At 40.1% G+C, this 25,933-nt stretch overlaps 1 protein-coding gene across 1 annotated transcript; it reads left to right on the top strand.

Annotated features, from left to right (window-relative positions):
* Positions 1-1,255: 1,255 nt before the first annotated feature.
* On the top strand, positions 1,256-25,304 carry LOC149460854 (uncharacterized; the record flags this gene model as incomplete). The annotated part of the gene is made up of 4 exons (XM_089679191.1): positions 1,256-1,360; positions 9,944-10,129; positions 17,227-17,280; positions 22,714-25,304. Coding segments are annotated over 4 exons (380 nt in total), but the record flags the coding sequence as incomplete, so codon positions are not given.
* Positions 25,305-25,933: the final 629 nt, after the last annotated feature.

The following is a 25,933-nucleotide window of genomic DNA, read 5'->3' as shown; positions in this document are numbered from 1 at the left end:
CAAGGGTTCCTTCTGAGCATTTGGTTTGCTACAGAATACACCCAAAGAAGGGAAGAGCAGACAGCACTGTCAGAGAAGGTGTGTGACCTTTCTGTGCAATATTGTTGCACAGAGCAGATAATATATATGCCTGCTGTCATGGGGGATGATGGGAAGAGGTCGGCTGATGCACAGTAACATGTTACACCCTAAATACGGATGTAACATTTACCATGTTGTAAAAGGTGGACAGCCCGGATCCTCCTCTCCTTGGGTTCCCCGCCGTTGCTCCTGGCCCCTCCCTCCTTTTGGGTGCCCCCACAACAAGCAGCTTGCTATGGGGGCACCCGAGCATATACACTCCCCAGTCGCTGCTCTGTGTATCCATTCACCCACAAGCAGCAGCTTGGCCCTGTCCCCTCTTCTAATTGGCTCACTCGCTGTGATTGGCAGCAGTGGGAGCCAATGGTTCCCACTACTGTCTCAGCCAAAGGGGGGGAGAGAGTCCCGGGATAGCCAGGACTTCAGTGCACATCACTGAATCGAGAGGGGGCTTAGGTGAGATTCTGTACAGAGAAGGTTTTGAGCCTTTGCAATGAATTTATAAATTGTTTAGGCAGTTTTTAAACTACTATTTAATATTTTTCACTATATATATTAAATCTTTGTTTTACAAATGTAACCTTTAGTACACAACAAAGGCATCCCAAAGCACTAAGAGTTATATAAAGAGAAAAAGAAATAGGGCAGTTTGCTTTGTATTATCCTGTCTGATTGAACAATTAGACTTTTACAGTTACATGGGCCCTGATTTTGCTTGTCATTGGGCAAAACATGACAAACAAGGAGGTGCTAGGCAGGGCTATCATGTTTTTGTCCAGAACAATAAAGTTTTTTTATACCGCACTGGATTTTTCAGGGTATAGCCAGCGTTTGGTTGCAGTTCCACTTCCATCAACAGAATCTACTTTTCCTGACGGTAAAGATCTGGGGCCAGAGCAGGGAAAGCACATCTCAACTCTTATCAGTTTATTGAAGCAGAAATATACACAATTCAGCATCTATATTGTCCTTTATGTAGAAATGCAAAGATGTGTTCTTGGCTAATGTGTTTTATTACCACATTATTCACACGGACATTGCCTGTTATGAAACAAATAATGAGTATTCTTTGAGCAAATAGAGCAAATAATTGCAGAAAGTTCACTCAGTTGCTAAATCAACACGTACAATGACTAAAGCTTATTACGTTAATCAGGCACTATCTTCTTTTCAGCGGCCTTCAGTGACAGTGAAAGTGACTCTGAATTAAGCACATCAAGTTTGGATGACAAAACTTCAACGCTACAAGAAAAAACTAGAAATATTAGGATAGATTCAGGTAAGCTCTCATTCTAAATGTGCATTAATGCCTTTTTTACAGTATATGAAATGTGATGCATTATATATAATATACTATATGTAATGGCATAATGATCCGGAAGTTAAAACTGCACTACTTGTACCACTTGAACAATACTGTTGTAATATTACTGCCGCCAATACTAAATGACAAAGTAAGCAAGGATCCCTTGTACTTTTCATTCAGCTGCTAATTCTACAAATGTGTCTTTAGAATGTGAAAATGTATCTGTGAGTCATAGGAACCTAAACAAATATAACTTTAGCCACACTGTATTTTAGGGGGTCTAAATTTATATTTTTTGGGTGTCAACACTAACCAGTGACAATAGTTAGCTGCTTATTGGGCCTTTCCCTTCTGTTTTAGAGTTGCTGTTTGCTATTGAGCCTTTATGTCCATGCTGGCTCCCATTAATAGTTTCTGCAGTGGTGTATGCTGGGAGAGGGTATAAAAGCTCAGGGAGTGGGAGTGGGCCTGGCAAGCTCTCTGTCCCCAGGACTTGGGTCTTTCCCTTATGTTGTAGAGTTGCTGTGGCAAGCTATTGTCACCACTAGGTGTCCCTGATGCCTTTGGGCCATAGCTATGGGGCTTGGTAAGTAGTTTGCTATTGAGCCTTTATGTCCCTGCTTGCTTCCACTAGTAATTTCTGCAGTGGTGCATGCTGGGTGAGGTTATAAAAGCTCATCGAGTGGCCTGGCGAGCTCTCTCTACCCTATGCCTCAGCCTGGGGAGGACATGTTTTGAATTTGTGCTGTGTAGGCCTGAGCCCTATGGGCCTAACACAGGTTTAGCTGAGCCACCCTGCCTAATCAAGGAAGGTTCATTTTGGTGTAGAAGAGTCCGATGGATATATGCTGAAGGGGCAATGATTGTTGCTCTTGGGGAGTCCTGGCCTTTCTTTTGCCCGATGGATGTCTGCTTTTGAAGAGTCCTGGCAAATGCTCAAAGCAATAGAGTCTGGAAGCCTGGTTCCTACTAAATGTCTAACCCTCTCTTCCTGTGAGCCAAAGCAATAAAACTTTGAAAAATCCTAAAGTGACTGGTGCCCTTCCTTGTTTCGTAATGCTCCCTACTGTGGCCATGGATTCACCCTAATGTAAATGCCATCCTTCTCCCTGCTGGAGACGAGCCCTCTGTAATGCCCCCATACAGGAAGGGTGCTACATAACTCTTTCTGTCCAGGGTCATACTATAATTCCTGAGGCCCACCAGAGAAAATGAGAGTCAGGGTTCACTCTTCCAAAGCACTGAAAAGTGGGCAAGGCCTGTAATAAGTGAATGTGGTTAAAGTGATTCTGTCATGTAAAAAGTATGGGCGTTGATATTGCTGGCTCTTGCATATGCTAGAAGCCTTGGCTGTGTCTGGCTCAGGGGCGGACTGACCATTTGGAAACTCGGGGACTGCCCGAGGGCCCGGGGTCAGTAGGGGGCCCCATGAGATGCCCCTGGTACCTTTTTCATAGGCTTTTTTTGAGTTTGGGCAAGGACACAGGGGCCCCATGATTCCCTATTGCCCGGGGGCCCCATGAGTTGTCAGTCCGCCCCTGGTCTGGCTTCAGTGCTTTTGAGTCAAAGACCCAGAACATGTAGGCAGTAAATGAGTGTCAAAGTGTCACATTCTTTATCTCTGTACTTGTGTCAGGTCAGAGACTCAGCATTTAAAGGGTAACTCCACTTTCGTGCAAAAGAAATATAGCAAATAAAAAAAAATAACATGGCGTATACAATTGCTATATAAGCCATGTAATTTAATGTTATTAAAAATTACCTTTCATTTTCAATTTGCGCCCGCAGTAATTTTCTGTAAAATTCAGTGCAATTTGGCAATCTTGAGGGGTTCCCAAGCAGAAATACAATTTCCTGCTTGTGTGTTTGGCTCAGTGATTTTCCCAGAAGTCTGCACTTAGATACAAGTCATATTCTAGATAGTCCCTTCAATAGGAATTTTCGGTTTTGGCTTCAATACTTCTAAAGGGATACAGGCCATGCAAATTTTTCATTAGAACACTGGGAGTGCATGGTGCAATGCAGGTAGGTGATTATAAAGAATGAGTTCCTCCCATTCTGTCTGCAAAAGTTGTGGTGAAGCAAACCGCTATTTAATCAGAGCAACAAAAATGAAATGTACATTGATCACCCAGAGAGAATTTTTATACCTCAACAAAAGTGGAGTTAATCTTCAAGTCAAAGTGTCTTCATGACAACTAGGAGTCTAACATTTCTGTACTTTTTTTTTATGACACAGTTACTTTAATTCGCTAAGGGCACCTTAGAGTTTTATTTAAATAATGTTTAAACATTACAAGAGACTGTCAAATATTGCAAGAACTGTAAAGGTTTCTTGCATATTTACTGTATGCACATCCCTGTTGCCCATTGACATAGAACATCCCAAGGCACACAGTCACCAGAAAATGAATTAAAGGGAAATGCTAATGGTGTGAAGTTTAATGATAATACTTTTTTTCATTAAGTTTATACTGTTTTGTAGATCTAATGATTTACAGTATTTAGCAAGTATTTATCAAATAAAAAAAAAATTAATATAGGGTATAATGATTGATTTGCAGAGTCTTATGGGTTTTCATTGATTTTTTTTAACTGTATGTTATCACACTGTGACTAATTGAATCTCCATATTGCTTCATATGTAAAGTGTGTTGTGGGGGGGGGAGGGGAGGAATGGCCAGTCACCTTATTCATTCACTGAGCTGTGTTTGAAAAATTGGAAACAAAGCGAGCGCCAATACTAACTAGCAGCTGATACACCAAAGGCAACCAAAAAACCTCATAACATAAAATCCAATACAAAAGGTGCAGCACTTAAATATGTGAAATATAAGCTAAAACTGATAAAATGTCCAGATGAGATGACAAAATTATATTGTATACATATGCTCCGATGCCGTGAATGTGACATAAATATGCATCAATAAAGCGTAAAAAATGTGAACAGTCCACACATAAAAAGTGACTGATGTGCGTCACATAGAGCCGGGGACGTCATTCAATCCAATATATAGTCGGGGTGGCGCGTGTGCACAAGGAAACCTCTGAGCGGGCGCGGTGGCGGACGCGCACTCCCGATCCGACATTTTGTTGGAGTACATACACGTGCTGACTAAAGTGCAATTGTACCATAGGTTTTACTCCTAGAATAACTGACAGCAGATGTGAAAAGAGAACTAGCATTGGCGCAAAGATAATGACGTATGTTGAATAAGTAAACAGTTATCGGATCAGGAAGGAGAATCATTAAATACAAGATCCAAAGGATAAATATACTACTAAACCTCAAAACTGAGTAAAATTACGTATATACCAATATATATATAAAAAATGTGCTAAATCATCTACTGCTGTCAGTATAATGGGGAAAAACCATGATCATAATGGTAAGATAAAATAAGATCTACATCCTTCAACCCGACTATATATTGAATTGAATGACATCCCCGGCTCTATGTGCATACCCCTCATTATTACGTCCTCGTGCACGAAACGCGTAGAGGAGGAGCCATACGCGGTGACGTCACGCCGCCGTCGAGACCACAAGGAGGTCCGGCGGCCATCTTTAATACTGTACATGGTCAGTGCTGATTCCTTTTTGCTGTTCATACTGAGTTGCTATACTTTGAATAAACGTTTTGGATGTTGAAATACTACACTATGGGCATTCTTCTTTCTGGCTCTTCATGAGCCAACACCATCGCAGAGCCCATTCCTGGAGGACGATAGCTGTGGGGCAGAGTACCAGGGAGGAAGGAGAGTTCTTGGACCTGATCGGCTGACCACCTCTTAAGGGGGACTTCCGGCTTTATCTTTCATACCATGCGCTACATGATCTTTCTTCTGGTGAGTGTGCGTTTTTAATACCCCTTTGACACATCACCTGATTGATCGTCTGAGAAGCAAGGATCACTCACTATCAATTAACGTGGAGCACATCAGTCACTTTTTATGTGTGGACTGTTCACATTTTTTACGCTTTATTGATGCATATTTATGTCACATGCACGGCATCGGAGCATATGTATACAATATAATTTTGTCATCTCATCTGGACATTTTATCAGTTTTAGCTTATATTTCACATATTTAAGCGCTGCACCTTTTGTATTGGATTTTGTGTTTGAAAAATTGGCCAGGTAAACAAATTAAATGGAAAGAATTGATGGTAAATGTAAATAGAAATACTCAATGCAATATTTCATCTATACCTAATCAAATAAGTTTTAAAATGAAATAGACTATACGTTACTATCAGTAATCGTATGGTTATGGCAATTATAAAAATCTGTGGCTTCCCATGTTATGTATATTTCTAATGCCATTATCCATATTTAATTATATAAACACAATATATCTTATGTGTATATAAAATTTCAAATTGCAGCTGCTCCACAAGCCATGCTTTGCACATACAGTCAGGTCCATAAATATTGGGACATCGACACAATTCTAACATTTTTGGCTCTATGCACCACCACAATGGATTTGAAATGAAACGAACAAGATGTGCTTTAACTGCAGACTGTCAGCTTTAATTTGAGGGTATTTACATCCAAATCAAGTGAACGGTGTAGGAATTACAACAGTTTGCATATGTGCCTCCCACTTTTTAAGGGACCAAAAGTAATGGGACAGAATAATAATCATAAATCAAACTTTCACTTTTTAATACTTGGTTGCAAATCCTTTGCAGTCAATTACAGCCTGAAGTGTGGAACGCATAGACATCACCAGACGCTGGGTTTCATCCCTGGTGATGCTCTGCCAGGCCTCTACTGCAACTGTCTTGCTTGTTCTTGGGGCATTTTCCCCTCAGTTTTGTCTTCAGCAAGTGAAATGCATGCTCAATTGGATTCAGGTCTGGTGATTGACTTGGCCATTGCAAAACATTCCACTTCTTTCCCTTAAAAAACTCTTTGGTTGCTTTTGCAGTCTGCTTTGGGTCATTGTCCATCTGCACTGTGAAGCGGCGTCCAATGAGTTCTGAAGCATTTGGCTGAATATGAGCAGATAATATTGCCCGAAACACTTCAGAATTCATCCTGCTGCTTTTGTCAGCAGTCACATCATCAATAAATACAAGAGAACCAGTTCCATTGGCAGCCATACATGCCCACGCCATGACACTACCACCACCATGCTTCACTGATGAGGTGGTATGCTTAGGATCATGAGCAGTTCCTTTCCTTCTCCATACTCTTCTCTTCCCATCACTCTGGTACAAGTTGATGTTGGTCTCATCTGTCCATAGGATGTTGTTCCAGAACTGTGAAGGCTTTTTTAGATGTCGTTTGGCAAACTCTAATCTGGCCTTCCTGTTTTTGAGGCTCACCAATGGTTTCCATCTTGTGGTGAACCCTCTGTATTCACTCTGGTGAAGTCTTCTCTTGATTGGTGACTTTGACACACATACACCTACCTCCTGGAGAGTGTTCTTGATCTGGCCAACTGTTGTGACGGGTGTTTTCTTCACCAGGGAAAGAATTCTTTGGTCATCCACCACAGTTGTTTTCCGTGGTCTTCCGGGTCTTTTGGTGTTGCTGAGCTCACCGATGCATTCCTTCTTTTTAAGAATGTTCCAAACAGTTGTTTTGGCCACGCCTAATGTTTTTGCTATCTCTCTGATGGGTTTGTTTTGTTTTTTCAGCCTAATGATGGCTTGCTTCACTGACAGTGACAGCTCTTTGGATCTCATCTTGAGAGTTGACAGCAACAGATTTCAAATGCAAATAGCACACTTGAAATGACCTCCTGGACCTTTTATCTGCTCATTGTAATTGGAATAATGAGGGAATAACACACACCTGGCCATGGAACAGCTGAGAAACCAATTGTCCCATTACTTTTGGTCTCTTAACAAGTGGGAGGCACATATGCAAACTGTTGTAATTCCTACACCGTTCACCTGATTTGGATGTAAATACCCTCAAATTAAAGCTGACAGTCTGCAGCTTAAGCACATCTTGTTCGTTTCATTTTAAATCCATTGTGGTGGTGTATAGAGCCAAAAATGTTAGAATTGTGTCGATGTTCCAATATTTATGGACCTGACTGTAGAACAGCTTATCTACCTTTCTCCATGCAAGTGAAACCTTCCACTTTGATTACACATACTACCTGCTTCTCATACCATGCTACTTTATGTATCTTTTTTTGCAACGCTTTGTCAATGTTTAGTTAAATCCTAACTATACTGTGTACCGTGCACAGAGGGGAAAGCCTGTTTCTGGATCCAAGAATATACATAGTATGTCATGGAAAGCAGGGTGTTATTAATGAATGTGGTTAATATCTTATTCCATGCAATATCTTGTGCATATGCACTGGGGGAGCCAGTTGTGATTCATCAGGAAGTCACAAGCCAGTTTCCAAATTCAAGATGGTGTCGCCAGACATCCAGCAGTGGTGAGAAGAATCGGCGGTCGGAAGACAGCGCTGGACTCCCATGGGCTGGGACGTACCTGTTTTTAAAAGTCATCAGCTACAGTATTTGTAGCTGCAGGACTTTTAATTTTTAAAGTACTGAGAGAAGGTCCTCTTTGCGTCTGATAAGACAACTGCAAGTTGGCTATGCTGAGACTGTATGATTTGGAGCTGGCATTTTCCTTCAGTGTTAGTTTCATGACCTGCATGTAATATTTGTTCTTTCTGCTTTTTTCAATAGTAGCTTCATCTTTACCTTTCCTTGTTTCATAAGGGAAGAGTTCTTTGACCAGATGAATAAGCACATTTCATGCATGATCAGCTCTTACCTTCTCCTGTTAGGGGGTTGCAGCCTGTTGATTTGAAGGGGAAAGATATTAAATGGTACGTGAGTTATAGGTGAAAAGACTAGTTTCAAAAGCGCCAGTGTTTCTTCATTTCATGGTGTTCAAAAATTTAAAAATCATGCTCCTGCTTTGTTTCTTTGTCTCATGATGATAGGATTTGCTAGAAAAGGTAGAACGGTAAGCTGAATTTTGGGTATCGGTGCCCCTATTAGGTAATAATGTACACCGTGGTTATAAAATGCCTATATACATTTTGGGGGAATATTTTTGTTCTCTGTTCTGCCAGTTTCTAATACTGATCACATACTTGGCAATATATTCCTTTACTAGATCCAACAGGGATGACATTTTGATTGTTCACTTTATTTGTCTGACTTGAAAGGAAACAGATAAAGTATAACTAAAGGCATTTTTTTAGTTTGGGATATAATACAAAGGGACAAGAACACCTTTTTCAGTTTTTTTGCTGTTTGTGTCCCTATTAGGGAGATTCACCCTTTCTTTTTGTCCCATATACCTTTATTGCCAAGAATCAAAGTAAAAGAATATTCCCAATTTTGGGTTGTTGCCAAAATGGGAATAGAGAAATCTAACAATAGGGACACTAGTTTTACCAACCCCATTGACAACCAGTGATTTCCTCTCATTTCCTGTTTGGTGATGGGTCAGCAAGTAAAGGGAAATCCTCTCAATGGGACACAGATGGCAAAAAGGAAAAAAAGATAACATGATCTATGTAGAAATCCCCCTATAGTTCTGCACAGCCAAACAAAACACATTTTTCACAGACTTGCATTCCAGATACAGTAAACAGTCCTTGAGCTTGTTTTTTTTTTATCAGGGGTATTGAACTTCGGTGGGGTAAGGGGTGTATGGGTTGCCCAAGGAACAGTGGTCTGAGGACAAAATCCTTAGCAACTATGTACAAGTCCATAGAAGGGTTTCTCTTCTGGGAGAGCTCTCCAGTCTCTGCTAGTGTACCACCCCAGATAAATCCTCTTCTTATCCAGCTGCCTGAGGGAATCCCTTGGCAAGGGGATCCAATGCCTGCCACAGTAAGTTGAACAGTCCCAGGTAAGGAGCTCATCAGGTTCCTCACCAGACTGCTCTTTTCCTCTTAACTGGCCCAGAGGGTGTAGAATTACTCAGTATCTCTCCTGTGAGCTGGTGTAGGTAGTTGGCTGCCTTCAGACCTTCTCCTGGGCTGGCTCCTTTCCTGGCTGTACAGGTGGTCCTTGCTCTGGGGGCTGCTGAGGCTGAGCTATCCTCCTTTTCATATTCCTGGTTGTTGGTAGACCTCTTCCCTCTGGGCCCCCTCCCAAGCTCCTGCATCTCGGTCTTTCTCACATCTTCCACCTGAACTCTCCTGCTACTGAGCAGGCTCGGTCATACTTATGGGCTGCTCTGGTCCCATGCCAAGCCTCCCGCTTGGGTATTGGCCAGAGTCCCTTGGGTATGCAGACCAGCCCCTCCTCATCCCCGTCCACTGCTTCTAGAATCTCCTCCAAGATTCTGGAGCAAGGGAAGGTATCAAGGAACTGGTCTGCAGAGCCTCTCAGCCCTGACCTGAATTTGACCTAGCTGGCTATTGCCCAAGCTGCTACTTGGCCTTTTTGTCTGAAAAATAATCAGCTAGCTCCCCTTAGCTAACTAGGAGGGGTGCCACACCTATAACCCTTCCTTACTCTGTCCAAAATGAAAAAATAAAGATTTTTCTTAAGTGTGAAAAGGAAATGTCTATACTGAACACTAATGTAGATCTTCATATTTTCGTCCCCAGTTTCAAGTACTGAACCCACACTGACACCTACCAGCAGGAAACACTTTGGAGGCATCCACTCTGGTGGCTTGTCTGGCAGTCTGACTAGTCTGGGAAGTGATCGAGGGGTTACAGTGAGTGCCTCTGAGAGTTATCCAGGAGAACTTATTGAAGGCTATGATAGTGACATCAGCAGACGGGGGCCAGGTGAGAATTTTTAAATGAAATTTGTCAGAAAGATGATTTGCAGCATACTAATTTTAATACTGTTCTGTTGTTCACTACTGTTGCATGTGCTTGGCTATTTCTGAACTGTATACATTAACATTTATTTAAACATTTTCAGTCTAGCTTTTGGATGGGGTGGAAAATGTAACCCTGGGACAGCAAGTGGGGGAAAATCTTCAAAATGGCCAAAAAAAAAAATATTAGGGGTTCTAGCCTTCCCCTACACTAATAAAGAAAAATCATTTTTATTTTTGTATGTGTTGCTGTTGCAGATTCTCCCTCACTTCCTGTCTGGTAAAACATGGTCATCAGGACAGGAAGTGAGTGGAAATCATCACCATGGTCATACTGCAGCCTTTGATGTATTATTCTGCTAGACCAGCTCCACTGCCTATGGAAATTTATACATACTTAACCTAAGTTTGCCAATACCGTGACAGAATTTCTGATGTTGACTGCCAATCAATATGCAATGCTGCCTTACGTTGTATTGATAGATAGCTTTGGGCTAGCAATGCAAAAGTTCATCAACGCACTCTTCAGGTAGTTAGCACAAAAAAAACTAACGTATTTCAACATCTCAGGTTAAAAACAGAGTTTGTTTTTGCATGCATTTGCAAATATACTGTATGGGAAGCTAGACTGCCCTTCAAGTCACCTTTATAAATTTTCACTAAATTTAAACTGTCAAGGTTTGGATTGCTATGGAACATATATAGCAATGCATGAATTGATAGACTTGCTTAAAATCAGCCCTGTCCACTTAAAGGCTCAGCAACTCAGCAGAAGCCAAACATTGTACTACCTCCATGCCATGTTTGACTGATAATTGACACTGCTATGCTATATGGTAAATGTCTGATTGCAATATCCACCTGTTCTATCTCCATGCCATGTATAACTGATAATTGACACTGCTATGCTATATGGTAAATGTCTGATTGCAATAGCCTTTAAACGTGTCTATATAACTGGTGATTTGATTTTTGCCTCCGTAATCATATAATTAGCTACCTTTTATGACTGTAGCCTGTGTCTGTGACTGGTCTGTTTTTTTTCCCTCCCCCTCCCATTCAAGTGTCTGTTATCAGACCCTTATGTCATCAATTGACAAATGTTTGCCAGCCCCATCTCCCTATAAATGTAGTTTAGCTGATGGGGAAGTCGCAGACAGGGGTCAGTCGTGAACAGAATGTTTCTTTTCTGAGTGTTTCGTTTACGAGTGTTGTTACAGTTTCAACCCCCAGTTTAACTAAAACAGGATAACTAAAGCTGTATGAAGATACAACACGATCTGGAAGAACAGCAAGCAAATGAACATTTGATATTTACTTTCCTATAAAGTCTGATGCCCACTAATATGCTCCCTCTACTCTTCTCACATTAGTGTTCTCTGACCTCAAATTATCCCTATTTTACCCCTCATCTCCACCCCACAGCTTATACATATCACCCTCACGCCTACCCTCTCCCTTTTACTACATCCATCACCTCCTTCAAATACTGAAACCACATGCTGAGACAAACACCAGGGCAGTAAGATATTTGCGCTCATATACATCCAGCTCCCATCTTACTTCCCTCACCCTCCTTCTTTTAAACTCTGGGGACATTTCCCCCAATCCTAGCCCTCCATTTTTGAACTGCTTCCAAAGACCAACTCTCCAATCTCATGTGCCCTCTGGAATACCCGCTCAAAATTTAACAAGCTCACATCTGTGCATGACCTTTTTATCTCCCTTTGCTTTAATATACGTACCACAACTGAAACGTGACTTCAAGATTCTGACTCAGCTTCCCCTGCTGCCCTATCCCATGGTGGCTTCCACTGGACTCACCCAGACCTAGTGGATGGAAAGGAGGTGGAGTTAAATTCCTTCTATCCCCACAGAGCACCTTCCAAGTCCTTCCTACCCCTCCTTCTCTATCCATCTCTTTTCGAGAGGCACTGTATTAGTCTGTTTTCTCCAGTACAGTGATTACAGTGATTTATTGGCCGCCTCTACAAGTATCACACTTTTTTGATGGCTTCTCTGCTTTCTCTCCTCTGAAATACCCGCTATCATTCTTGGTGACTTTAGTATACCTGTTAATGTTAACAGTCCAACTACATCTCAGCTTCTTAGTTTAACCTCATCTTGTGACCTAACACAATGGGCAGAAATTTCCACTGACTCCAGTAGTAACACCCTTGACCTTGTATTCTCCTATCTCTGCACTCCTGGCCACCTCGCCAACACCCCCTTTCTTCTATCTGATTACAGCCTCATCAGTTTCATGGTATCCTTGTCTCCAAACACCTATCCCTCCAAGCAGCAAACGAGTACTTGTAGAAACATTCACCATCTAACCCTTCCCTACTACTGACCACCTCTATGACACAATCTTATCCCTTTCCTGTCCTAACCTGGCCACTTCTGTCTACAACAGTTCACTCTCATCCTCACTATATGCACTTGCTCCTCTAACTACACAAGAATGAGGCCCCGGCCATTACAACCTTGGCAAACTGGCAAAACCAGAAATCCTAAGAGACACTGTCATGCTCTTTAAAGACTGTACCATATAACCAAATCGCTGCAGGACTTCTCCCTATATAAATCTGCCTTCCTAAAATACAATTACTCTCTCCACTGCTTTGTCCCCCACCCCCTTTTCCACTAACTCCCTCACTGCCCAAGAGATTGCCAATCACTTTAAAGACAAGAGTGACTCAATACATGTGGACACCTCCACTGTACAGATATCTTCCCCAATTAACATACCTTGTTACAGTACATTCAACACTTTCCTCGTTTGAACTGGCTAATACTGAAGAGGTTACCAAACTTTTCTCAAATGCCCACCTGATCAATTGTCCCCTCGATCATGTTCCCTCGCAACTACACTTTCCTTGTTTGAACTGGCTAATACTGAAGAGGTTACCAAACTTTTCTCAAATGCCCACCTGACCAATTGTCCCCTTGATCATGTTCCCTCGCAACTACTACGGTCACCCTCTTCTTCTTCTTCTATCCTATGATCTCATTCACATCTTCAGTCTCTCCCTATCTACTGGCACTTTCCCCTTAAACCTGAACAACTTAAGACCCATCTCTTTGCTCACATTCACCTCTAAACCTTTAGAATGCTTAGTCTACAACCATCTTAACTCCTATATCACTGAAAACAACCTTATTGACCCCTTACAGTCTGGCTTTTTTCGGTAGCACTCCACAGAAACCGCCCTACTAAAACACATTAACGACTTACTAACTGCTAAAACCAATGGCTATTACTCCATACTCTTGCTACTAGACCTCTCTGCAGCCTTTGATACTGTTGACCTCACTGCCTTGGTCTCCGAAATTCAGCTTTGTTCTGGTTCTCCTCTTACAGTTGTGTCCAAAATTATTCAACCCCCACTGAAATTGAGTGTTTTGGCCAGTTTGACATTGCTTTTGATCATTCAGTCATCTTGCTTACATTTACATTAAAGAGGCACTTGTAGGTCAGACAAATATAACATAACAGTTATAATGAAATAACCACAAATGTCTTTTCTGTGCTCACAGCATTATCAGTTTTATTCAACCCCCAAGTGACATTCAATCTTAGTACTTAGTACAGCATCCTTTTACAGTTATAACAGCTTTTAAACGTGAAGCATAGCTTGACACAAGTGTCTTGCAGCGATCTACGGGTATCTTCGCCCATTCTTCATGGGCAAAGGCCTCCAGTTCAGTCACATTCTTAGGCTTGCGCACTGCAACTGCTTTCTTTAAGTCCCACCAGAGGTTCTCAATCGGATTTAAGTCTGGTGACTGCGATGGCCACTCCAAAATGTTCCAGCCTTTCCTCTGCAACCATGCTCTAGTGGACTTGGAGGTATGCTTGGGATCATTGTCCTGTTGAAAGGTCCAACGTCTCCCAAGCCTCAGGTGTGTGACGGACTGCATCACGTTTCCATCCAATATCTCCTGGTACTGAAGAGAATTCATGGTACCTTGCACACGCTGAAGCTTCCCTGTACCTGCAGAAGCAAAACAGCCCCAAAGCATGATTGACCCTCCACCATGCTTCACAGTAGGCAAGGTGTTCTTTTCATCATAGGCCTTGTTCTTCCTCCTCCAAACATAGCGTTGATCCATGGGCCCAAACAGTTCTAATTTTGTTTCATCAGTCCACAGAACACTATCCCACAACTTTTGTGGTTTGTCCACATGGCTTTTGGCATACTGCAGTCGACTCTTCTTATTCTTTGGAGACAGCAAGGGGGTACGCCTGGGAGTTCTGGCACGGAGGCCTTCATTACGCAGTGTGCGTCTTATTGTCTGGGCTGAAACTTCTGTACCCACATCTGACAAATCTTTTCTCAGTTCCTCAGCAGTCACACGGGGACTTCTCTCCACTCTACGCTTCAGGTAGCGCACAGCAGTCGAAGTCAGCATCTTCTTTCTGCCACGACCAGGTAGCGTTTCAACAGTGCCCTTTGCCTTGAATTTGCGAATGATGCTTCCTAAGGTGTCTCTTGGTATGTTTAACATCTTTGCAATCTTCTTATAGCCATTGCCCTTCCTGTGAAGAGAAATCACCTCTTCTCTTGTCTTCCTGGACCATTCTCTTGCCTTCACCATGTTTGTAACCACACCAGTAAATGTCTAGAAGGAGCTGAGTATCACAGTCATTTTAAAGCTGCCTAATTGGTGCTTATTATGCTTGATTGCTGCTCGGTGACATCCACAGGTGTTTTCAATACCTGATGGAAAGCACCTGTATGAACCTCTGTTCTTCAGAGTGGTAGTCTTTAAGGGGTTGAATAATTGTGGCAATGAAGAAACCACATAAGAACCATTTACTACTGTATTACATAAACAATTGATGTCATTTTAGTTGCATTTGGGTAGTTACAACGTCCTTGTAGGATTTGATTCTGAATACAATTCCAAATGTACACTATAGTCCCTAAACCCCTTTACAGCATTGGGGGTTGAATAATTTTGGACACAACTGTACCTATCACAGTGCTCCTTCAGTGTTTCCTACTTGTATAACTCTGTCTCCTCTACAATTCCTCTTTCTGTAGGGTCCACCAAGACTCCTCTGTTCTTGGACCCCTTCTCTTCTCTATCTACAACTCCTATCTTGGCCGACTGATAACTTCCCATGGCTTCAAATACCACCTCTATGCCTATGACTCCCAAATCTATCTCTACTCCACACCTCGCTCCTTCAGTCTTCTTTCACATTACTAACTTACTAATCGGCATATCAGTATAAATGTTGCACCACTTCCTTAACTTAAATCTCTCTAAAACTCAACTGATGATATCCCCCCCCCCCCCCACACTCGTGCCCTCCTCTGTGACTTTTCCATCAAGATCAATAATGTAAATATCAGTCCCTCCCCTCAAGCCAGAGTGTAATCCTAGACTCTGACCTATCCTTTTGGGCCCAAATCAAAATCGCTGTCAAAATCTTGTAGACTTCACCTCCGTAACATCTCTTATATTCACCTCTTTTTAACTAATGAACCACCAAGCTACTCATTCACTACCTTGTTATCTCTTGCCTTGACTATTGCAGTTCCCTTCTCATAGTTCTACTTCTCTGTAGGCTATCTTCTCTTCTGTCGATCATGCATGCTGCAGCCAGAATCGTCTACCTTACCAACCGTTCAGTGTCTGTCACCCCTCTCTGCAAATCCCTCCACTGGCTTCCGATTGCCCTGCAAATTAAATTCAAAATGCTAACAACATATTATTATTATTATACAGTATTTATAAAGTGCCAATAGTTCACTCAGCGCTGTACATTACAAAGGGGGACAGAACATGTGACAGAACAATACCAATACAATGCAAAACATGAGGGGATTGAGGGCCCTGCTCTTTCGAGCTTACAATCTAGGAGACAAAGCCATTCACAACGTTGCCCCGAGCAACATCACCAATCTTGTCTCCTAAACTGTCCTCTGCACTCTTCTCATGACCTTGTGCTCTCAAGCTCCCTTGTCTCCTCCTCCCATGTTCACCTCCAGCACTTTGCCAGAGCCTCTCCCATCCTCTGGAACTCTCTACCTCAATCTGTCCAGCTATCCCCTACTTTTGCTACCTTTAGGCAATTCCTGAAACCTCATCTCTTCAGGGAAGCCTATCACACCTCCAACTAAATATTTATCACTTCCATGAGCTCAGTTAATCTTTTATACCACTTGTCCCACCCTATTATATTGTACTGTCTCCCTTTATATTGTAAAGCACTGCTCCAACTGTTGGTGCTAGCTAAATCCTGTATAATAATAATAATAAAGACAGCTGAAGGAGGGGAGGGCTTCCTACAGGTAAGAATGCTCTCTCTTTATGCACTGGTCCATATGTCCTATAATCTGGAATGCAGTTAATCATAGAGTTAGGGATCCCTCAGAGGTGACTTCACAGTGTGGCTTCATTTGTATTTGCAAATGTATGCAAAAAAGGCCTGTTTTATTCTGATTTGTTGAATCACAATGATGTATTACACAGTGGATACTGCACAGGGGGTAATTAACATTTTGACAAGGAGCAGCAGCACATCAGAGGTTTTGTGTATGAACTCCATGGAACTGCATCTTTGATAGACTGAAAAGAGGCAAAAGTAAGGGGAAAGCTGCTTCCAAGCCCTGAATGATTGGGCCACCCTTATGGAAGACTGGTTGCTGAATGCCAGCAGGGGCTCGTCCTATGCCCCACAGACTGCACAAATCCAGAGGACAAATTGACTGTACGCCAAAGAAAATTCAAAGCTAGTAACTTTACTCATCTTGACAACATGAACAGATATGTACTTACAAGGCTAGGCTTTATCCAAGGATTAAAATGTTACACACTGCTTGCCCTTATCAGTGTCTATGCAAAACAAAAATAGGATAATTACATGGATGATGGAGACCTTCTTTTAGGAGTTGCTGAGAGAATACGGTTACTCGTCATGATCATACTAATAATGCTTCATACAATTACCATTGTAACAGATGATGTTCAACAAAACCCAGGTTACTAATGTACTTTTTATTGGCATGCTAAATTTCAGTATCACATATTTATGTATTTTATCAGAAGAGAAGATTTCACAATACTTGAGAAGAAGAAATGCAGCTCGCCACAAAATGGGTACTGCTTTAAATATGCCCTAATCCTGTATAATATTTCACCACTAAAAGCAATTTTCTTTTGCTAACATCAATCCTGCTGCCTATGTCAGGGTTGAATTATCTACTTCTGTAACATTATTAATCCTTGACTAATACATTGCAATTTAGCTATTACCTCATTTGGAACTCATACCAACTAACCAACCATTTTTACCAAAGAGTCTAACCAAAGTCGATGCATGATGGTGTAGGGCACTCTTTCTGAAACACTGTTACTCTTACAGAATTATATGTATGACATTTTATTCAATATGTTTGATCTTTTTTTTTTAATTGCCTTAAATATTAAACCAAAGATAAATTACTGAATTATGTTATAGAATATGCATAGCAATTAATATCCATTATGATTAAGATAGGAATGTTCTAATAGAATACCAACCTTGCATTGTCAATCATTTTCAGCTGAGTTATGGGTGAGGGCTTCCCAGGTGCTGAAGACTGAGGAGGCCAGTGCTGAGCTCTTTGTGGAGTACACTATACCAAAGTGTTCCTAGGTCAAGTAGCAGACAACGGGATCTCTCTGCTCTGACACTTTCTGAGCAAATATTTTCTGTTCTGACAAACTGAAGGGCAATGTTTTTGGGTGTATAGAGCTGTTAGTGTAGTTAAGCATGATGGCATTCTGATTGATGATTGCTGGGTTGCAAGCAAGGTGACATTCTCTTTTCAGTAATGGTGGGACTTTCCAATTTAAGGCTAAAATACAAGGCCCCTATATCATTGTTTTCTATTACCCTATTATCACTGTTGTTGGCCAAGTAGAAATGACAATACAGTAAATGGCTTAAACCACAAATTTGAAAAAAATGCAAAAAGCACAACTCTTAGAATTCAATGGTGATTTGAAAGTTTCTCTATCCAAAACTTTTTTTTATTCTAGATGAAAATGGAAGTGATAGATCTCCTGTCAGGTTTTTATTGCTGTCTTTGTCCCTGCTAGGGAGTCTCGCCCTCTCTCTCTGTCCATGACCATTGTTACTTGGACAGAAGTGAAGTCCAAAATAATAAAGTTGTAAGAAGACAGGAAGTGAGGGGAAATCTTACAATAGGGATACCTGTTCTCTTGAGAACTGTCTGAGAGGGAAAAGTTATTCTCTAACTTCCTGTTGTGTGTCTTTGACAGGAAATTATGAAAAATGTCTCCAGTGGAGACCGACAAAAAAATAAAAAAACAGTTTTATTCCTTCCTCACTCTACCTAAACCAAAAAATATTTGGGCTTTAAAAACCTTTCTGGTAGAGATTGAACCACGCTGAACTCCATGACTTTGAGCTAATGCAAACTGAGCCATATTTATTCTATAGAGTTTTATACATTGCTAGAAGAACACATGGACAAGGCAGATTCAGCAGGTATAAATCATTTTTATTTACCAATCCAGATTTTAAACTGGATCTATGAAAAAGAATAGTGGTAAATCACTGTTCTCACTGTGCTTGTCACATTTTAAGTGGTTTAAAAGTCATTCAAGGTTATACTGAGATTTCTAATTTGAATAGTCAGCCAGTTAAATCAGTGTGTAGAAGTAAAAAAAAAATGTTGCTGAGAAGTAAATTGGCCGCACTAAATGAGTCTGATGCCATGTTCCCAGACGACCTCTCCATTATGCTCCTGTAAGTGCATGGAGTTTGTTTTTTTTACTAATACCATCATTTTTTAGGTCCTCAGTTGGATTTATCAGACAAATTGATGGCTTTAGGTCTACTGTTGTAAGCAACTGTGCACATTTTCTCTGTTTGTCATCCTGCGATTATCTGAAATTTGCAGCCTGATTAATGGATGTGATCATGAAAATATGAAGCTGGCTGAGTGTATTTTCATGCTGGCAAAATTTATGTACCAAGCAGAAAGAAAGTTACACTTCATGCAAGATTTTTCTTGTAATCTTTATTCTTCCCATGCACAATTCTAATACACTGTATTTGCACATAGCAAACTTATTTTGTGCAATGTAAGGTGGGTACGCGATGTTATGGACCAAAAACAGATTTTTGATGAGTAGTTAGACCACGCTGGTATAGTTCACATCTCTGCTTCAAGTTTAAATCCTCCTGCTGCACTCTGAAAAACATAACAAATATTAAAACGAGTCCAAAACCATTTAAAATGGCTGCAGCACGTGAGCAGACCTAAGCACTAAGTGCAGTGATCTCAATACTGGTTTTCCCAAGAGACAAAGGAAAGCAATTATACTACCTAGCTGCCAGAAACTGAAATTACTTTTTGGTGGAAGGATCCATAATAGCTAATCTCTAGGTAGATTTAAAAGACACAAATTAATGCAGCTCTCTAATCATTAATACACTATTAAATGTAGTTTTTAAAGCAAGCATATGAACCTTAACATGACCTGATATCAATTTCTTGCAGTCCCTGTACAGCAGAGCTCATGGAGGGAGGGAGAAACAGCACAAGAGACAATCAGATGCATTTCAGTGCATGCTGATCTGTAGAATATACAGAGGGTCACTGAGATGAGGATATAATTGTGCTCCTTTTCCTTTCACTATCCCTTCAAGGAGCAGGGGTGTGAAAGTAAAACTGCAGCAGAGAATGGTCAGGCTCCTGTCAGACAGGACTATGTCTGGCCATACACTATACAATTTTTTTGAGAATTTTGATTTAGATTTACCAAAAACCATATAATATGAGGTCAAATCTCATTTGTATCCAATTAAGCAGGCCCTTGCACTACATAGTTGAAGGTAAATCTAAAGAAAATTGGGCAGAAATTGGACAGAAAATTGTATAGTGTATGACCAGCCTTAGTCATGTGACAGGGACATGTAAATCTCAGGGCTAGATGTATAGAAATAATTTTGTCAATTACAAACCACTATCATATATGTATTGCAATAGTGTATTTAGCTGTTTTGCTGTGTTTGAAAGGAAAGTGTATAGGTTTCTTTCTTGTCCATTGAGGGACACAGGACTGTACAAAATCTTGGACATATGGGTTATACTGCTTCAGGAGGTTTGATAAGTGGCAAACAAATTACCTGAGGTCTTGACAGTACTAGAATGCAGAGAGTGAATGTCACAAACTAAATTAACTCACAAATTACCAGATAATTAAGGTACGGTTAGTGTTTTCCAAGTTCTGCTTCAACATTAACAGTGGTGATTGATAAGACCGCAGAGACTGGGTTGTGCCAGTGGCTGTGCTACTGCTCTGGATTTGTAGGAAAAATGCTATGCTGGTAACAGATACAGTAGACTGAGAAGTCTGGAAATGCCAAGAAGCAGAGCTCAAGGTGACATATCAAGTCAATCTTTACCATGTTCCTGTGCTTATTATTTTTTTGAAAAAACAATTTGTCAGAGAGTGGTTAATGCCAGCAGCAGTGAAACAGCTCTGGATTTGAAGAAAATGCTCAGAGGCTGTCACAGTACCCATGGATCTGTAAAGTACCACAGACCTACAGCCATGAGCTTTGGTATTGATTTTTAGAGACAACTGTAACAACAAGTTAAAGTATAAGTTATCTGGGCAGCTCTAGCACTGATCAATAACTTTTAAAGGGCCCCAAAGCTGCCACCCCTACCATTGGGACCCTTAGTGGTTCCTGGGATCCCCCGTGGTGAATGACAGTAACTTTGAGAACCCCCCCCCCCTGCAAATAATGAACCCAGAAGCAAATTGCATTACATCACTTCCAGGTTCACAGCCATTATTCTCTGTTTGAGGATACAGTTAATCAAGCAAGATCTGTGCTTGGCTGTAAATTGTAGGAGTGTTTAGTTCCTCTTTAAAGCCTGACATGTTTGGTATCTACTCGATGCAACCCCATCATTTATATTTTAACAAGAAAATGGGTATAATAGTGTGTATGTACTAAAATTAATTTTAGTATATTTTTTTCCAGAAAATATGCGTTTGAGAAAAAGTTGTGGAACTGTGCCACATTAAAAAAAAAATTGACTGCCATCATTTTATTCTATTATGAGGCCTCTGCTTTCAGAAAATATATAATGGTTTGGGGATTTGAGGTAATTTCCAATAAAAAATTAATATTTTAACGTGCACCAAAAATAAAAAATTGCCCTAGTATACAAGTGATTAAAGTGCTCCTAAGGTAAAGTGTTACTAAACCCAGGACCCTGCATTCACTCTATCTGGTCTCCCATAGTACACACAACATGGAAATGCAATTATTTTAATAAATATAAACTGCTAAATACCTTTTCTCATCAGCGGTTAGAACAGTCTTGTGACTTCTATCAGTGTTCAGCAGAGTACATGTTAAAGCTTGTAGAAGGAGTTTTCTTTATGCTCTGAGGATGCAGAACCCCTGACCTCTGATTGGCCCTGTGCTGATCACATGCACTCTCCCAAGAAAAAACCTCTCTAGTAATACAGACCAAACTGAGCATGTGCAGATTGACTCCACATGATATCTCTTAGAAGTAGATAAGAGGGGGACACTGGAAGAAGGGGAGGATCAGAGAAGTCAGGATCAAACAGCCTTTTTATAGAATGCAGACAATTAACCCCTTAGGTTCCACAGTGAGTATATCAATCATGCTTTACTGCATATACAGAATTCAACAGGGTTGCCATGGATATTTAATATTTAAGAAGTGCTATGCATAACTGGGCTGTCCCCTTTTTGAAGTAATCTCTGACGAAACATGCCGGGGCAGACCCTAGTTATGCAAACTTAAACTGAGGGTAAACATGCCACAGGAATGGACAGAGCTGTGTGCATGATTTGTGTGCAGTATTAAAGTTGTTGTTTTTGGCTTTTTTAATAGTGCATGTATGCACTAGTATCATGTGAGTTGTCACTTTGTTATGGTTTTTAAATGCTATTAAGTGGAAGATTTTACACTGTTAGTACTTTTATCTTTTATTTTAATGCAAGTGAAATGGAGAAGATTTGTTATTAAAAAAAAAAAGGGAAGCATATATAATTGGAAGATTTCTGCACTGAAATATGTAAGCGTTGGTAACCTTCCCATGACAGGTAATAAAAAGGGTAAGTGAGTGTTCAGTTTGAGGTGGAGGGATGGTGTGAGCAGCACAATTAGACTAAGAAAACACAATCATGTTTTTTAAGGAGGATTTTCTATTGATGTTATGTGGATTGGAACATTGTTTTATTTCACTTTGAGATATTATTATTTTACTGTTCTCACTAAGGGGATATTCACTGCACATTTGTTTGTTATTTAGGTGAGCACTACATAGTTATTAATTAATGGCTAGAAAATATCACATTTATCTTTAAAGGTAATATTCAGGTAAACAAATGTATTTCAACTGTGAAATATACCAGAGTTTATAACCAACCAATGTTATGATCAAAGTTTGTATGCATTGCCATAAAATATATCTACAAAGGACGTTTGGATAATTTTATGTTTTATTATGCTTTATCCCTTCAAGGAAAACACCGTGGAAGTGCAAATTTACGACGTTAGATAAGTGAATAAAGATTTGAACTCATGTAGACCTTTAATTTTTAAACCAACTACATCACTGAAGACTTTGCAACATTACGTGCCATGAATAAATCTACTGTGTCCTGTGTTTCCTGCAGCAGCCAGGAGGAATGTTCATTTAAATATTTCATTAAGAAATCAATGCTTATTAATAAGCGCATGTTTCCATATAAAAGACAGCTTGTAATTTTTAAATGTGTTTTAGAATATATTATAAAGGTACTCTTATCTTTTTTTGGAATTGTAGAAGGGTTTTTTGTATGTCTTGTTATACCTTTATCTTTGTGGTTTCTAATTGGCTCAAAAAAGCGAGGCAATTGTGTCAAAACTCTCGAATAAAAATGTCTTTACCTATAGAGTGGGTATGGCCAGTGTTTTACAGTCTTTGGATGTGCAATGCCTCACATCTTTTTGCTTGACAGTTAATGATCTGAGGGAAGTAAGTCACTGAATATCCGGCTTTACAAGTGACAAAAGTATAAAGCCGAACTCCAGGCAAAAGTCATTATCTTAGAATTTCAGTTATATGTATATTCCAAGTGGACAGCCACAAAATTGTACAAGTTAATAGACTACTCTGCAGCACTTTGGGAGATTCACTGCTCTAAAAGCAGTAAAATGCTGTCTAAACGTCTGTCCCTCTCTATATTCAGTAGAGATGATTACGGGAAACAAAATATAGATTTGTGCAGTTTTGCTAGCTGTTGTAAAAAAATCATTTTAAAATGTGTTATAACTACATACTTAATTGACTATTTTTTAACATTTGCTCAGAGTTACAGTTTACATTTTTCTGTAGAACTTTATTTACAAACCTGATCTCAGGGGCCCCCTGCACCTTCAGACCTGCTCACCTCCGCACCCTCAAATCATACAAGTTTATGGTGTACCCTGCAGCATTTAGGAGATTTCACTGCTCTAAAGTTGGTGAAACGCAGCCCAATGGGTTCGATGCCCTCTATATTCTTTGGGCTGTCTTAGTCTCCTCTCCTTCCTCAGGCAACTTTTTAGACAACGGATCGCAGTAGGTTGATGTAGTCATTCCTGTTCTATTGCCACCAGTAAGTATATTCAAAAAAGTTGATTTACTAAAACTGGTGCACTCAGAATCTGGTGCGGCTATCCAAGGTAGCCAATCAGCTTCTAACTTTAGCTTGTTCAATTAAAGTGGAACTTCACCCAAAAGGGGAAGTTTCCTTGTTTGCATCTTCCTCTCCTCCACTGCCACATTTGGCACTTTTTGTAGGGGAGGGGGAGAGAGTACCTGGTTTTGACAGGCCCCCCCTGTCCTACCCTGCAGCCTTTTGAGAGACTTCACAGGTCCCAGAAGACTGTGGGACCATTCACAAAGCATAGCATGCTAGGAAGCCAGCTGTGAAGCCACAAGGCTTCACTGCTGGTTTCCTTTACCTAGGATGCTGACACCTGTGCCTGAAGCATCTGCTCGATAGAGGACATCACTGGATCCCTGGGCAGGTAAGTGTCATTATATTAAAAATCTATTTTTTGGGGGGGAGCCTGGAGTTCCACTTTAAACTTTGATTAGAAAAACTGGAAGCTGATTGTTTCCTCTGCAGAGCTGCACCAGATTTTGCACTCTCCATTTTTAGTAAATCAAACCCAATGTGTTAGAAGTGCAGATTGGCTAAGAGTGCTGACTCTCCTCCTTCAGGTACAGACGAATAAGGGAAAGTAATAAAAATAGATTTGAGTAGTGTTAAAATGTGTTTAAAATTATACAGTATTTTTTTGATTTTCAGTGCATACATAATGAACTTTCACTTTACTTTTTCTTGTGGAGCCTCTTTTACACAACTGATGCAAGGGCCAGTGAACACACATGCCTTAGTTGTATGCATTACTTTGTTTGTGAATTACATGAAGTTAGGAACATTTTGGGATTAAGAATATTCATTATGTTTGCACTTTTTTATTTTTGGTGCATCCCTTTTGGACCACTAAAATGGTGCAGCATTGTACATTGTCTAGTGCACTGAATTCTCCCTAACCTGTACAGCCATCTTTGAAAATGAAAACATCAGGTTATTTGTTAGAAAAAAAATGATTACTTGTTCAGTAACACAATCAATTCCACTTTCCCATTTGCTGAAGCAAATTGCCACCAGCTGGTTTTATGTTATACAAAGCTAGTTGGTGACAGATTAAATTGTAGGATTACTTTGTTGATTCCACAGGTCATTGTATACTAAGCATTCCAGTTCATATATTTTGCTTGAACTGTCTTGTAATACAGTAGATTGTCGTGTTATAGTCCAAAGGAACCTTATTAGTCATTTTTTTGTCATCCCAAGTTGTTTCAAGGACTTTTGTTACCAAAGTAATATTTATTTTATATACAGGTATTTACAGGTATTGTTTAATTGGACTATTCAGTTGGACATAACACAATGATGCTATACAAATTGTGCCATTAAAAAAAAAAATATACAGCTGTTTAAAACTGTGAATTTTTCAAAAAATAATCTGATGTGTGCTTTAAAATAAATGTGAATAAAATAAACATGTTTTAAAAAAGTTTGTATATGGTGTTAAATATTTGGTTATCTCTTGTTAATAAATGTCTAAAACAATCATGTACTCGAAGACACAGGGTGCTTATAAGGAATGGGCTAATGTGGCTGGTGTTAAACCCAGCTTAAAGTCTGAAACTTTCCACTTTGCTTCCAAATTAGGATAATACCTAATTTATTACATGTTCCCATTTGTGCATCATAACCTAAAAATATAAACCTGTTTAAAAAATTTTTCTGATAGCTCTTTTTCTGATAGCTCCAGCACTGAAAAATCCTACTTTGTTTTTTTGTTTTATGAGGGGGCTGGGGAGCTGAATAACGTAATTCACTATGTCTATACTGTGCTGGCAGATCTGAGTATCAGTTGCATACTACATTTGAACACTGTTTGTCTTAGCAAAAGGATAATGATTTAGTAGCTAAGGGTCTTCATTTTATATTAATAAGAAGGAACTTGTTCTAAGCCTTTTTGATGGGACAGACCCATTCTGAATTTCTTCATAACTGTTTGCTGTCTGCCAATGACACCTTCTGTTAAGAAACATCCAAATGATAAAAAATATTTTTAAAATGTTTAGGCATGCTGTGTAATGGGGAACATATAACAAACATATAATTGAGTTTTTCCAA

The sequence above is a fragment of the Staurois parvus genome, unplaced genomic scaffold, assembly GCF_062004578.1.
Source record: "Staurois parvus isolate SC_StPar_1 unplaced genomic scaffold, SC_StPar_1.0 ptg000220l, whole genome shotgun sequence".
NCBI classification, from domain to species: Eukaryota; Metazoa; Chordata; class Amphibia; order Anura; family Ranidae; genus Staurois; species Staurois parvus.
The sequence above is the reverse complement of the archived record's forward strand: the minus strand, read 5'-3'. Positions and strand labels throughout refer to the sequence as shown.